Below are 15712 nucleotides of genomic sequence, written 5' to 3'. Positions count from 1 at the left end.
GACTAAAATATGCAACGTTATCTCAGTAACTGCTACAGAAAAATAGACAAATATAATACAAAATAGAGATAGCAGATATAAATTCTCAAAACTGATATATTTCAATCACTAAATTGAAATAAAATCACTTTTCCTACCTTTTGTTGTCTGGTGATTTCATTTTTCTACTCATCTTTTTTCCCAGTCTCTGGTTGCACTTCCTTCTATCTGTGCTCTTAACTGTGTTTCCAGCAGTGGCTTCCCCCATGTCTTAACAACAGACTATGGACTTTTCCTATAGGAATTTGTCCAAACCTTTCTTAGAACCAGCAACAATATCCACTTTTACCACAACCACTGGCAAAATGTTCCAGAGCTTAACTATTCTCAGAGTGAAAAAATATTTCCTCCAATTGGTTTTAAAAGTATTTCCCTGCAGTTTCATCGAGTGTCCCCTAGTCTTTGCAATTTTTGAAAGAGTGAAAAATCGATCCACTTGTACCCGTTCTACTCCACTCAGGATTTTGTAGACTTCAATCATATCTCCCCTCAGCCTTCTCTTTTCCAAGCTTAAGAGCCCTAACCTTTTTAGTCTTTCCTCATACAAGAGGAGTTCCATCTAGAGAGTTGCGCGGGGACAGAAATCCCACCCGTCCCCGCCAAAGTCCCACCCGTCCCCGTGAGGAATCCCACCCGTCCCCGTGAGGAATCCCTCCGTCCCCGTGAGGAATCCCTCCGTCCCCACCCGTCCCCGCGAGGAATCCCCTCCGTCCCCACCCGTCCCCGCCCGTCCCTATAAACTTCAGAAATAGTTATTTCATTTAATTATGCTACTGAATTAAAGGCTCTGGTAGAAACCCATTTACAAATAAGCAAAAAGACTTTATTAATTTGAAAATATTAATTGGGAAGAATACATACTTTGTAAACGGGTTTCTACCAGAGCCTCTAATGTTTATAAATTTTTATCAACACAACTAATGTACTACTTTATCCTGAAGCAAAAAAAAAAAAAAAAGAAATAGAATTCTTTTCCTACCTTTGTTGCCTGGTTTCTGCTTTCCTCATGTTCTCATTCAATTCCTTCCATCCACTGTCTCTCTTCCTTCTGCATCTTCCATTTGCTCTGTTACTGTGCCTCTCCCTTTCTTCCCCCTTCCAAATTGGTCTGGCACCCATCTTCTTCTCTCCGCTCCCCCCATAGTTTGGCATCTGTCTTCTTCCCTGCCAGCGTTTTCTCCCTACTCTCTCTTCCTCATTTCCTTTCAGTGTCCTTCTCCCCCCATCTTCCCCATGTCCTTTCAGCGTCCTTCTCCCTCTCTGTCTTCCCCATGGCCTTTCAGCGTCCTTCTCCACCCCTTTGTCTTCCCCACGTGCTTTCAGCATCCTTCTCTCCCCTCTGTCTTCCACAAGTGCTTTCAGAGTCCTTCCCCCCCCCGCCCTTCCCATGGCCTTTCAGCGTCCTTCTCCACCCCCTTTGTAGTCCCCCATGTGCTTTCAGCGTCCTTCTCCCTCCTCTGTCTTCAAGTGCTTTCAGAGTCCTTCCCCCCCCCCTCCTGTCTTCATCATGGCCTTTCAGCGTCCTTCTCCCCCCTCCTTCTCTACCGCCCCGGGTGCAGCACAGCCGCCCAGGTCCCCTTACTTTTGTGGCACTTCCCCGACCGACCGACAACAGCCCCGGTCCGACAAACCTCCCTGCCCTTAACCGCAAATCTAAATTACCTTCTTACAGCTGCTGTAAGAACGTAAATTAGATTCGCGGCTACAGGGCAGGGAGGATTGTCGGACCCGGGCTGTTATCGGTCGGTCGGGGAAGTGCCACAAAAGTAAGGGGACCTGGCCGGCTGTGCTGCACCCGGGGCGGGGCGGACCGCCTCCCTCCCTTGGTAGCCACTCGAACCGCGAGGCTACTCTCCTTCTCCTTACCTGCCCTGCCTGCAGCACAGAGCCGAACGGAAGTCTTCCCGACGTCAGCGCTGACGTCGGAGGGAGGGAGGGCTTTGTTTAAGCTTTGTTTAAGCCCTCCCTCCCCTCCGACGTCAGCGCTGACGTCGGGAAGACTTCCGTTCGGCTCTGTGCTGCAAGCAGAGAAGGTAGGGAGAAGAAGAGCCGCGCGACTGAGTACATGCAGCCCCGCAGGAGCCCTGCGACCCTCGGAGGCGTCCCCATGGGATCCCCACGACCCTAGGGGGCGTCCCCACGGGATCCCCGCGACCCTAGGGGCGTCCCCACGGGATCCCCGCGACCCGAAGGGGGAACCCGCGGGTCCCGCGGGATTCCCGTCGTCCCCGTTCCCGTGCAGCTCTCTAGTTCCATCCCCTTTATCATCTTGGTCGCTCATCTTTGAACCTTTTCTAGTGCTGCTATATCTTTCTTAAGAAAAGGAGACCAGAACTGAAAGCAATACTCCAAGTGAGGTCGCACCATGGAGCAATACAGAGGCATTATAATATCTTAACCATCCCTTTTTAAAAATAATTCCTAGCATCTTGTTTGCTTTTTTGGACGCTGCCACACATTGGGCGGAAGGTTTCATCGTATTGTCTACAATACCCAGATCACATTCTTGGGCGCTAACCCCCAAGGTGGAACCTAGCATTCGGTAAATGTGATTTGGGTTATTCTTCCCAATATGCACCACTTTGCATTTGTTTAGAATCGTGGAAGTGGGTAAATATAAATAAATAAATAGAAATGCTCCACTTTTAAAACTCAAGAGCACTATTCCAATGGAAGAAAAGGCCTCAGGTATTATCACGGCAGAGCATAAAAGCTCAAACCTCCTCCACCCACATCATTGGACAAAAAACTTCCGGAAAGAATGTGCTACTGCCACTACTCTAGCAGGACTGAAATCACTAGCAGCTTTTCATACTATGTAGGTAACAGTGATACAATGTAATAGCCAACGTTTCACGGTATACAACCGTTTCTTCAGGGCTTTATCCACTTTCACTTCCCCACACATGTTGCGTTGCTTTCTTTCTTGCTCATACCAGCGTCCTGTCGCCTTAAACTCTTTGAAAAAAAAAAAAAAAAAAAAAAACAATCCTGAATATGAATGATAATTAGCATTTTCTCTGTATACAGTGTGCTTTGTGTTTTTTAATTTTGTGGTTACCATTATGTATTAATAAGATAGTGTGTATATGAAAAATGGATGGAAGAAATTGCGTTACAATTAGTACTATTATTATGGGGATGGGGTCAGGGGCAGAGCTTGGGCAGGGGTACTCGGTTGGTATTTGTTAGGCTTAGGGGGTACTTGGCTTGAAAAAGTTGAAAAACACTGCCCTACAGTCCAGAATGACATCTATTGCACTAGAACAGGGATCCCCAAAGTCCCTCCTTGAGGGCCGGATCCAGTCGGGTTTTCAGGATTTCCCCAATGAATATGCATGAGATCTATGTGCATGCACTGCTTTCAATGCATATTCATTGGGGAAATCCTGAAAACCCGACTGGATTCGGCCCTCAAGGAGGGACTTTGGGGACCCCTGCACTGGAATAACCATTAAGGTTCAAAGTAACTAAGAATAACAACAACTAGATAGTAACTAGGAATTACATCAGTGACTCAAGCATTTCCATTTGAAAACAGGACACCTTCAAATATCAACCTGACCTAGACCTTAAGAGTGTCAGTAAATATGAAGCTCCCTTTTTAGATACACCAATGTATCTGGAGTAGTACCTGATGCCTTTATCCATGATGGCCTGTTACTGAAAGAGCCAGAGTAAAAAAATCTCCATCACTGCTATCCACTTAAGAGGTGAGGCGTAGCCTAGCAATAGAGCTGCTGCCTCAGCACCCTGAGGTTGTGGTATCAAATCCCAGCGCTGCTCCTTGTGATCCTGGGCAAGTCACTTAATCCTCCATAGCTCCTGGTACAAAATAAAATACCTGTGTATATGTAAACCGCTTTGAATGTGTAACCACAAAAAAAGCGGTATTCAAGTCCCATTCCCCCCATCTCTGGAGATGTACTGTCTGAAGCAAGCCTCCTGAATAGGTGCCCTAACTTTGAGGAATATCCATCCTAGATTAAAAATAGTATCCATTGATCCAGCCAGTCAGCTCCAAACTAGAATCATCCCATTGTAGGCGCACAAGCTGTCACTCTAGATTAAAATTTCTTTGCAAATCAGCTTCAGAGTTTAAAGCCTACTCTAGTAGATGCAAAAGAACTTTGCCTGGGTAAGCTTCTACTTCTTTGGGCTTATGTCTGACTCCAAGGCCTGAAATCTCCAAAAAGGGATGAACAGAATCTCTCCCTAGCTGACCATTTCCTAAAGCACAATGTATTCCAGCAGTTAATAAGAACAGAGGAAGTACCAACAAGTTTTGTTTGTTTTTTTTAATTCCAGAGCCGATATCACCTGGGCTGCAGGACCATGCCTCTGTGGGGTTTCTATTTCTCCTCAATGCACAAGTCCAGTCTCTCTCTTCTACTAGAGACAAACAAATACTGAAGGCTTCTGGGCTGCACCATTTACATATTTTATATGCAAACACAGACACACCAATGAGACAGATTACATAGATACACATATATTTACACATATTTTGAAGTTGGGAATGTGCCCGGTCATATGTTGGTAGGTGTGGACTGGTCTGACAAGGATTTAAAAAAACAACCCCAACACCTTTTTTCCTCTTCTGTCTGTCATGCTATGCTTGTATATTTAATACGATGTTGCCAATGTATACTATTTTTGCCATGCTAAGCTGCCATCCTATGTTTAGTCATACAATGCTAATCATGCTATGTCACACCATACCATGGTTTGTCATGTTGTTGTGTTTTGTTTTGGGTTTTTTTTATTATGCTTTGTTATGTAACCCATTTCTGCACTCTCCTGGGAGGACAGGATATAAAACCAAATAAATAAAAACACAGGAATATATAGAGAGAGAGGACCTTCAACCTCAGATCTACTCAGTTATGCCACATCCAAAGGTCTTGGCTGATATGTAGTTCAATATATTATCACTAGTTCAGTTTTACACAAATTTTAATAATATTTTTCATAATTGCCCATAAAATACAATGTACTTTACACAACTTTGTGAAGTTGCTTATCCATTGCAACTCCCGAGTGGTTTACAATTCAACATTTGGCATAGACTAAAAAGAAAACTTTACAAAGTACACAAAACTGATAAGTTACCAGAAATTTATTATATATAAAACTTGCACATTCATTATGGACATCCTGAAAACCAAATAGGCTAGGGATGCCCCAAGAGCTGATTTGATCACCACTAACTTAGGGTCTCATGCAATAGACACGACACATACAGCACACTGATGTCCCACATTCATAAAGAAAATAAAACAAGGATCACATACCTTTCAGAGCAGTGGTCTTTTCTTTTTCATCTGGACCTCCTGGCTGGAGTTGTGCCATGTTCAACCTAAGCACCAACAAAATAAAAGTGAAGGAAGAAATGGGCATCAACTTTCGCAGATTGGCCTAAAATCAACCAAAGACAGGAATTAGAACATTATATAACTACTTTCTTTACTACATTCATTGCATGAAACAATTCATCTTCTCTCTCTCGACATTTGCTTAGCTCAGCAGTCAAGCGTAGCACTACATGAGATTCACTGCTGCTTTGTCTAGCTCAGGGATCTCAAAGTCCCTCCTTGAGGGCCGCAATCCAGTCGGGTTTTCAAGATTTCCCCAATGAAAATGCATTGAAAGCAGTGCATGCACATAGATCTCATGCATATTCATTGGGAAAATCCTGAAAACCTGACTGGATTGCGGCCCTCAAGGAGGGACTTTGAGATCCCTGGTCTAGCTGGATATAGGAGAACTGCAAGCTCATCCAGGACAACCCAAACTGGTTGATGCAATACAGCAAAGCCAAGACTGTATGAAGAGAATTGCAGTTTTCATCTTCCTGGCTACTACTACTATCATTATTATTATTATTAATTATTTCTATAGCTCAGCCTGTTCAGGTTGACCAATATAAGGTGGCAATCTTAGATCAGTGGTGCTCAAACTGATCCTTGAGCCCTCTCTAGCCTGTTAAAATTTCAAGGTATCCTTATAAAACGTGCTTCTCAACTCTCTCCTGGAAGTACACCTAATTCAGTCAATTTTTCAGGATTACCACAATGAATGCGCATATAAATCTGCACAAGCAGAGACCTACTGCATGAAAATTTGTCTCATTCGTATTCATTGTGGTACCGGTAATTCTGATGTACCTTTAGGAAAGGGATGAAAATCTCTGCCTTAACATAAAAGATGTATTTGCATGAGCTGTTTCCAACAAAGAGTAAATTTTATAACCTTGTAGATACATAAATAGTATCCACACACTTTTCCATGTACAGGTACTATTAAAATTTCAAAGCAAAAGTATGGACACACTTTCTCTTTCAAAATCACCCCTAGGAATGTGTGTGCATTTATTTACACTTGCTCCTTGATACCCACAAATTTCCTACGACAATTTATCTGCTTATTTTTAAACATACAAGCATAAATGAAAAATCCTTGCCAAATCTGCCCTAGAAGCACACCTGCATGCCAGATATGCAAACAAAAACACCTATTTCCATGCAAAAACCGCTTCTTTATTGGCTCACAGTTGTTGCTAGGTGCCAATGATACACATTCAAGTCCTAGTGACTTGATGAATTACAGATATAAAAAGAGATCGGTTTTGTGCTAGTCCGGTAAGGTCCTCCAGTATCATTTCCATGATTGTTTTCAACTTGTCCAGCCATCTAATTGCAATTCGCCCTCTTTGCCTGGTTTCATCAATCTTCGCAAACATAATATCCTTATCCAATGATCTTTCCCTTCTAACAATGTGTCCAAAAAGTAACATGTGTTATCCAGGGACAGCAGGCAGATATTCTCAACATATGGGTGACGTCATCCACGGAGCCCCGATGTGGACAGCCTCACAAGTAGACTTGCTTGAAGAACTTTCAGAAAGTTCGTGACTGCCGAACCGCACATGCGCGAGTGCCCTCCCACTTGACGTAGGGCACCCATCTCCTCAGTTCAGATAGCTAGCTAGCAAAGAAGCCAACCAGGGGAGGTGGGTGGATTGTGAGAATATCTGCCTGCTGTCCCTGGATAACACATATTACAGTAAGTAACTGTGCTTTATCCCAGGACAAGCAGGCAGCATATTCTCAACATATGGGTGACCTCCAAGCTAACCAGAATGGGATGGTGGGAGTGTTGGCAATTCAGGAGATTAAATTTTGTAAAATTACCTAGCCAAAGTGGCCATCCCGTCAGGAAAAAGAATCCAGAAATAATGAGAGGTGAATGTATGAACTGAGGACCAAGTGGCAGCTTTGCAGATTTCTTCAATAAGAGTAGATCTAAGGAAAGCTACAGATGCCGCCATGGCTTTAACTTTATGGGCTGTGACTCGACCTTCTAGATGCAGTCCAGCCTGAACATAGCAGAAAGAGATGCAAGCAGCCAACCAGTTAGAGATGGTTCGCTTGGAAATTGGATGTCCCAATTTGTTTGGATCGAAGGAGACAAAAAGTTGAGGAGAAGATCTGTGTGGCTTAGTCCTTTGCAAGTAGAAAGCCAAAGCATGTTTACAGTCCAGAGCATGAAGAGCTGTTTCTCCAGGATGAGAATGGAGCTTTGGAAAAACACTGGAAGAACAATAGACTGATTTAGATGAAATTCTGAAACCACTTTAGGCAACAATTTAGAATGAGATGGAATACTGTGAAAGGCAGGTCTGCTAGTAAAGCTTGTAGCTCACTGACTCTGTGAGCAGACATGAGAGCAATGAGAAAAAACACTTTCCAAGTGAGATATTTGAGATGAGCCGAAGACATTGGTTCAAATGGAGGCTTCATCAAGTGAGCAAAAACAACATTGAGATCCCAAACCCCTGAAGGCGGATCGAGAGGTGGTTTGACATTGAAAAGTCCTTTCATAAATCTGGAAATTACAGGATGAGCAGAGAGGGATTTCCCTTCTATAGGTTGATGAAAAGCAGCAATTGCACTGAAATGAACTCTAATAGATGTGGATTTGAGGCCTGATTGAGATAAATGCAACAGGTAATCCAGAACTGAAGACAAGGAGGTAGATTGTGGCTCCTTGTGATGGATGGTAAACCAAGCAGAAAATCTAGTCCATTTTTGGTTATAACATAGCCTAGTGGCAGTCTTCCTAGAAGCCTCTAAAATGTTCTTGACAGATTGAGAGAACTAGAAATTGGCAGTTACGCTGAAAGGTACCAAGCTGTTAGGTATAGAGACTGCAGGTTGGGATGAAGCAGAGACCTCTGACTGTGTAAGCAGAGATGGAAAAACTGGTAGAAGAAATGGCTCCTTGCTGCTGAGCTAAAGTAGAAGGGAGAACCACTGTTGTCTGGGCCACCGAGGAGCTATCAGAATCATGGTGGCATATTCTTCTTTGAGTTTGACAAGTGTCTTGAGAATGAGAGGAAATGCATACAGAAACTGATTTGTCCATTCTAGAAGAAAAGCATCTGCCTTCAGATGGTGAGGAGAGTATATCCTGGAGCAGAACTGAGGCAGTTTGTTGTTGAGGGGAGATGCAAAGAGATCTACTTGAGGAGTCACCCACTGAGAAAAAATTGTGATGGAGAGATGACAAATTGTACACCGCTTTTAGAAACGTGTTGTGAAGAATTGACCAATTCCAAACCTTCTGAGCTTCATGGCAAAGAGGGAGAGATCCAGTTCCTTTCTGTTTGTTGACATAGTACATGGCTACTTGATTGTCTGTACGAATGAGGACGACTTGATCGTGAAGAAGATGCTGAAAAGCTTTGAGAGCATTGAAGATGGCTCCGAGTTCCAACAGATTTATGTGACACTGACGATCTGTGCTGGACCGATGGCCTTGAGTACGGAGACCATCGAGATAAGCCCCCCCCCCCCAAGCGTAGGTCGAGGAATCTATCACGAGGACCTTCTGATGAGGGGGCGTTTAAAACAGTAAACCTCTGTAGAAATTGGAAGGGAGCATCCACTAGTGGAGAGACTGTCTCAACGAAGGAGTCACTGTAATGTGCTGAGAAAATGGGTCGAAAGCCTACACCCACTGAGATGCCCTGACATGGGATGTTAGCCAGGCGATTTTGTAGATTCGGGTCCATATCTACGGTGCGAAGCCAGGCCAGCCGGCGCATTGCCACCAAGAACGCAGTGATTCTAGAGGACATTTCAAGCGCATCATATGCAGCTTGAACCATATACATGCAAAGTTGACCCACAGTGATTCTAGAGGACATTTCAAACGCATCATAAGCAGCTTGAACCATATACATGCAAAGTTGACCCAGAGTGTGATGCATGTGTTTAAACTCTGGAAGTCGATGTTGAGGAAGATACTTGAAAAAAATCAGGCAAAGTTGTAATTCAAAATTAGGTTTGTCATCATCAAATTTTGGTACAGCCGACGACCAAACTTGCCAATGGTCCTGCCCTCTCGGCCAGGAGAGATGGTGGCATAAACTTTGGCAGGATTGGTTCTTTTTAAAGAAGAATCCACAAGAAGAGACTGATGAGATAATTGAGACTTCTCAAATCTCTTACAATGGAACATCTTATATCTAGATTCCATCTTTGCTGGAACAGCAGGAACAGAATATGGTGTATCCAGATTTCTTTTGAAAGGATGGGATTCATGGGTAAGTTGAGAGACTCCCTAGGTGGATGAGGCATACCCAGTTCTTCCAAATACTCAGAGTATTTTGAGTCAGATTCCAAAGTGATGTTACGATCTTTACTCATTTGGCATAGAAACTTGGTAAAAGATACTGGATCTGAAGAGGAATGACCTTGTTGAGGAGAAGGTGAATGGGAACCCTTTGAGGTACCTCTCATAGCAGAGAACAAAGGTGAAGCCTCTCTTGAGTATTGATACCCGAGATCTGAGTCCATAGGCAAAGATGACTCACTTCTGGAATGTGAAGAACACCTCACAGGAGAAGAACTCGACTGACGAGAATGGTGAGGTTCTGCAACAGATCTCCTCGACAAAGGAGTTGGTGGTCTTTTGATGCCTCAATAAGCGAGACCTCTCTCAAGAAGATCTCAAGGGATGCCTCATCAGATGATGTGGGGAAGCATGCCTTGAATCACTGTCCCGTAACTGAGTCAAATTCAGTCTCGAAGATGAACGTCGAGGAGTCCTCGTCCTATGCCTTGAAAAGGGCATTGCCTTATGTGAAGAGGTAGGACTGGAAGTCGGAGAACGATACTGAGTTACCGAAAAAGACTCAGCTCCTTGTGTAGAGCTACCTCGAGGCACTCTCAAGGACTCAACTCCTTGTTCAGAGTGTGTAGAATGATGTCAAGGGATTCTCAAGGACTCGACTCCTTGTAATACTGCTGAGTGCTCAGGCTGGACTGCAGGAAGCAGAGTCGAGGCAGGAGTTAATTTGGCAAACATTTTACCAAACTCCTGATGCAGAATAGTTTCCAACATATTCTGCAAAGCCGGCACCAAGACTACTGAATCTAGTACATTTGGTGTGGCTACAGTCTCCGAAGATGATCTCAAGGAAGAATGTTTCCTCGATTTGGAGACACGTTTCCTGGGGAATCTCAGATCCACCAGTTCTAAGGGTGGCATGTCCGGAGGAGTTGGCTGAGCTATCTTACCTGAGGAGACAGTGAGAATAACAGCACCTCAGGAAAAGACTTAGCTGATTTCCCCGAAGACGAGGACTTCCACATCGAGGTCAAGATTAAAAGTTTTTGCCCCGTAGAAGACTTTGCTGGAGTTGAGGTCGGGGATGGAATTGGGGTCAAGGCCTTAGGTAAAAGCTGATCCATTCCCCCGAATATTTTTTCTATCTGGACTCGACGTTTAAGGGCGCGCTTCTGAAGTGTAGCATAGCGGTCGAACGACTCCGGACAATGGTCAGGTCCTAAACACTGTGCACACCACTTGTGTGGGTCAGTGATGGAGATCACTCGTTGACACCGGCTACACTTCTTGAACCCTGTGACCGGCCTGGAAATGGAATGAACACAGCCGTGGCAAAATCGAAGCCCGCAGGCTGAAGCCGTGGAGTAGGCCCTGCCAATAAACGAAAGAGGAGGTGCTGCTGTTGGGAGATTTCAACCTGACAGATACGGACTGGAAAGTTCAGTCTGTGGAATCGAAAGAAGTAGGGAGACTGTAAATGCCTTTCAAGAGGCTCTGCTCAGAGAAAATTGTGAAGGAACCCACAAGGGAAAAGTGATATTGGATCTGGTCCTCACAAATGGAGAGAGGTGGGTGCTCACCTGAGAAGTAGCGATCATCAAACGGTTTGGTTTGATATAACGGCTAAAGTGAAGGCTAATTTCAAATGTATGGACTTTAATAAAATGGAAGACTACCTGAAGAAAGAGCTGTTAGGATGGGAGGACATAAGACAAATGGAAAAACAGTGGTCTAAGCTGAAAGGAACTATAAAAATGGCTACGGAACTTTATGTGAAGAAAATAAATAAAAACAAAAGAAAAAGGAAACCGACATGGTTCTCTAAACTAGTGGAGGAGAAAATAAAGGCAAAAGAGTTGGCGTTCCTGAAATATAAAAACCCCCAAGAAGAAGAGTACAGAAAGGACTACCGGGTGAAACTGAAATAAGCCAAGAGTAAGATACGCCTGGCGAAAGCGCAGGCGGAAGACCAAATGGCTAAAAATATAAAAAGGGAGACAAAAATTTTTTCAGATATATCAGTGAAAGGAGGAAGATGAAAAATGGAATTGCTAAACTAAAAGATGCTAGGAACCGATATGTGAAGAGTGATAAGGAAAAAGCAAACGTGCTAAACAAATACTTCTGCTCTGTGTTCATGGAAGAAAATCCTCAAGAAGGACCAAGATTGTGTAGCAAAGTTACACAAGAAAATGGAGTAGATTCTGCACCGTTCACGGAGGAAAGTGTTTATGAACAACTTGAAAAAATGAAGGTGGACAAAGTGATGAGACCAGACGAGATTCATCCCAGGATACTGAAGGAACTCAGAGAGGGTCTGGCGGGACCTATTAAAAACTTGTTCAACAAATCTCTGGAGACAGGAGTGGTTCCTGGGGACTGGAGAAGAGCAGACGTGGTCCCTATTCACAAAAGTGGTCACAGGAATGAAGCGGGAAACTACAAAACAATGGAAGTGTTGCTGAAAGAAAGAATACTGAATTTCCTAGAATCTAATGGGTTACAGGATCCGAGGCAACATGGCTTTACTAATGGGAAATCTTGTCAAATGAACCTGATTGAATTTTTTGATGGGGTGACCAGAGAGCTGGATCGAGGACATATGTTAGATGTAATTTACTTAGATTTCTGCAAAGCCTTTGACACAGTTCCTCATAGGAGACTCTTGAACAAACATGAAGGGCTGAAGTTAGGACCCAAAGTGGAGAACTGGATTAGAAACTGGTTGACGGACAGACGCCAGAGGGGGTGGTTAATGGAAGGAAAGGTGAGTAGTGGAGTCCCTCAGGGTTCGGTGCTGTGGCTGATCCTGTTCAATATGATTGTGAGTGACATTGCTGAAGGGTTAGAAGGAAAAGTTTGCCTTTTTGCGGATGATACCAAGATTTGTAACAGAGTAGACACCGAGGAGGGCGTGGAAAACATGAAAGTTAGAGGAATGGTCTAATATCTGGCAACTAAATTTCAATGCAAAGAAATGCAGAGTAATGCATTTGGGTATTAATAATCGGAAGGAACTGTATATGCTGGGAGGGGAGAGGCTGATATGCATGGATGGGGAGAGGGACCTTGGGGTGATAGTGTCCGAAGATCTAAAGGCGAAAAAACAGTGCGATAAGGCCGTGGCTGCTGCCAGAAGGATGCTGGGCTGTATAAAGAGAGACATAACCAGTAGAAAAATGAAGGCGTTGTTGCCCCTGTACAGGTCGTTGGTGAGGCCCCACTTGGAGTATTGTGTTCACTTTTGGAGACCGTATCTGGCGAAGGGCATAAAACAGCTTGAAGCGGTTCAGAGGAGGGCAACAAAAATGATAGGAGATTTGCGACAAAAGACGTATGAGAAGAGCTGGGAACCCTGAATATGTATACCTTAGAGGAAAGGAGGGACAGGAGGGAAATGATTCAGATGTTTAAATACTTGATCTAATCTAATCTTCCGTTTGTGAGTCGCACAAACCTATGCAAGCTTAAAGCGACAGATCAAAGAGGAAGTGGGAAAGTAGAGGGGGGGCATGGAGAAGCAAGGGGAGGGGCCTAGAAGGGGGTGCAATACAGAAGCTGAAAGGTATTAACGTAGAAAGGTATTAGCGTAGAACAAAATCTTTTCCAGAGAAAGGAAAATGATAAAACCAGAAGACATAATTTGAGGTTGAGGGGTGGGAGACTCAAGAGCAATGTAAGGAAATTCTTCTTTACGGAGAGGGTGGTGGATGCCTGGAATGCACTCCCGAGAGAGGTTGTGGAGATGAAAACGGTGATGGAGTTCAAAAAAGCGTGGGGTGAACACAGAGGATCTAGAATCTGAAAATGGTAATAAATATTGAAGAACTAAGGCCAGTACTGGGCAGACTTGCCCGGTCTGGGTCTGTGTATGGTTGTTTGGTGGAGGATGGGCTGGGGAGGGCTTCAATGGCTGGGAGGGTGTAGATCAGGAATCTCAAAGTCCCTCCTTGAGGGCCGCAATCCAGTCGGGTTTTCAGGATTTCCCCAATGAATATGCACTGAAAGCATGCATATAGATCTCATGCATATTCATTGGGGAAATTCTGAAAACCCGACTGGATTGCGGCCCTCAAAGAGGGACTTTGAGACCCCTGGTGTAGATGGACTGGCGTGAGCTTTGATGGAGAGCTTTGGACTTTTGCCCAGAAATAGCTGAGAAGAAGAAGGAGGAGGAAATTTAAAAAAAAACTCAGATTGAATCAGGTTGGGCAGACTAGATGGATCATTTAAGTCTTTTTCTGCTATCATCTACTATGTTACTAAGACAAAAATGTTGTCATTTAACAGTGATTAATTTAAATCCAAAAGCAGCTTCTGTAGATTTTTTTTTAATCATTGAATTCAGTTGCTAATTGTCTAAGATGTATTAAGTTTTTACATATTGATACTAGTCTCAAGTTTTAGAGAATGACAGAGGAATAAAGTCTGCCCCCATCCCTGCTCTATCTCCACAGGCTCTATCCCAGCGGGTTGTCTCCATCCATAGCCCACAGTTAACTGCGGGTACCCATCCCTGTATCATTCTCTACCATGAATGGGAACAAAGGAAGAGATGTGCAAACTGCTCTGTTACAGAACCAAAGTCCTTAGAGTAGCATTAGAAGCTCTTTGGTGGGCCCTAGACAAACAAGCACCTTTGGATCCACCATTGTAAAAGTGGGCCTCACAGCAACAGCTTCATTGGAAAACTGGGCCTCAAAGCAACAGTTATCTTGCCAAGAGAAATAAGCCTGCCTTGAACATATCAATTTACACTTCTCAGAAAGTACCTCTTAAACATCTGGAACCTAGACACTTAATTTGCCTAGGCCTTAATCTTGCCCAACCTCTGCTTTAGTTTTTTCACACACTTAACAACGGTGTCTTCCATGGTAAGTCACATTAACACTTGATGTAACAAAGACATATCTTCATGTCTACGGGCACCCTAATACTTAATTACACGTTATATATCCTCCAAACTTTATGTGTCAAACAATTCGGTTAACCCCTAAGATGTTAATTCCCTCTGTGACATTTAATTACAGGAAAAGCCTCTCTTGGACTAGAAATACCAAAGTCACACACACCGAGCACCTCGCTTTTAGAGATCTCTCTTCCGCACTCCCGGATGCAGCATGCATCCTTCCTCCCGTCCGCGGTCCAGCAATACGCCCTCATTCTAAAATTCCCCTCCTCCCTCAACCTCTGGCATCCTACCTTCAAATTTGTCTTTCAGATCACAAGCAGCAGCTACAGTTCATACACGTCGCTCACAACCAGCCTAGAAGCCTTTTCCCGCTGGTGTCCCGCCCCTCGGAAACAACTTCCTGTTTCCGGCATGGCGGGACGCGGCAAAGAGAAAGAAGTTGCGTCAGAGGGGGGCGGGACACTGGAGAAGGAGAGCTTTGGGTTTGTCTGAGTAGTTGTCGCTACCGGTGACCTCATAAGCAAGAGTGAAGGTAGGACGGTGAGGGAAACAGAGCCGGAGGTTCAGCGTCTGCTTTGCCGGTCGCCGTACTTCGTGACGTTGATGTATCGGGTGGCTTTGACCTGGTTACGTCTCTGTTCGGGGTTGTCCTGGAGTTGCCTGAAGGAGAGAGCTATAACCCAGACTCCTAGTTTACGATAGACCTTGTCCGTGTCTAGTAAAGGGGCTTCACGAGCCTACAAAGAGTCTCCTTTTTTTTTTCTTTCTTTCTTTTCTTTTCTTTATTTATCAGTTTTAAATTTTAACAAAAACGAAGAGTCTCCTAATACTACTTATCATTTCTATAGTTAGTCCATCTAGCCTAGTATCTTGTTTCCAACAGTGACCAATCTAGATCACAAGTACCTGGCAGAAACCCAAGCAATGTAGTAGCAACATTCCATACTACCCAATCCCAGGCAAGCAGTGGCTTTCCCTGTGTCTGTCTCAATAGCAGACTTTGAACTGTTTTCCTTCAGGAACTTGTCCAAACCACTGTTACCACATCCTCCAGTATTGAGTTCAGGACTCCAGAGCTTAACTATTCACTGAGTGAAACCTCCTATTTGTTATAGGTATTTTCAT

The 15712-nt window shown here is 44.0% G+C and overlaps 1 protein-coding gene across 3 annotated transcripts in view; it reads right to left on the bottom strand.

Annotated features, from left to right (window-relative positions):
• The window catches only part of FAM172A (family with sequence similarity 172 member A), a 584686-nt gene extending 569632 nt beyond the window's left edge, over nt 1–15054 (bottom strand). For 2 of the 3 annotated variants that reach the window (XM_033918858.1, XM_033919030.1), the window contains exons 1-2: nt 14878–15050; nt 5334–5457 (exon numbers count right to left, since the gene is read on the bottom strand). In XM_033918858.1, coding sequence (XP_033774749.1) covers nt 5334–5439 — 106 coding nt within the window. In that variant the 5' untranslated portion in view covers nt 5440–5457; nt 14878–15050. Of the gene's footprint in view, nt 1–5333; nt 5458–14877 lie in introns of all 3 variants that reach the window. The other variant, XM_033918947.1, reaches the window with a different exon arrangement.
• Between the last annotated feature and the right edge of the window lie 658 nt (nt 15055–15712).

Source organism: Geotrypetes seraphini, chromosome 1 (genome assembly GCF_902459505.1).
Source record: "Geotrypetes seraphini chromosome 1, aGeoSer1.1, whole genome shotgun sequence".
NCBI lineage: Eukaryota > Metazoa > Chordata > Amphibia > Gymnophiona > Dermophiidae > Geotrypetes > Geotrypetes seraphini.
This window is presented reverse-complemented; position numbering and strand designations above follow the sequence as displayed.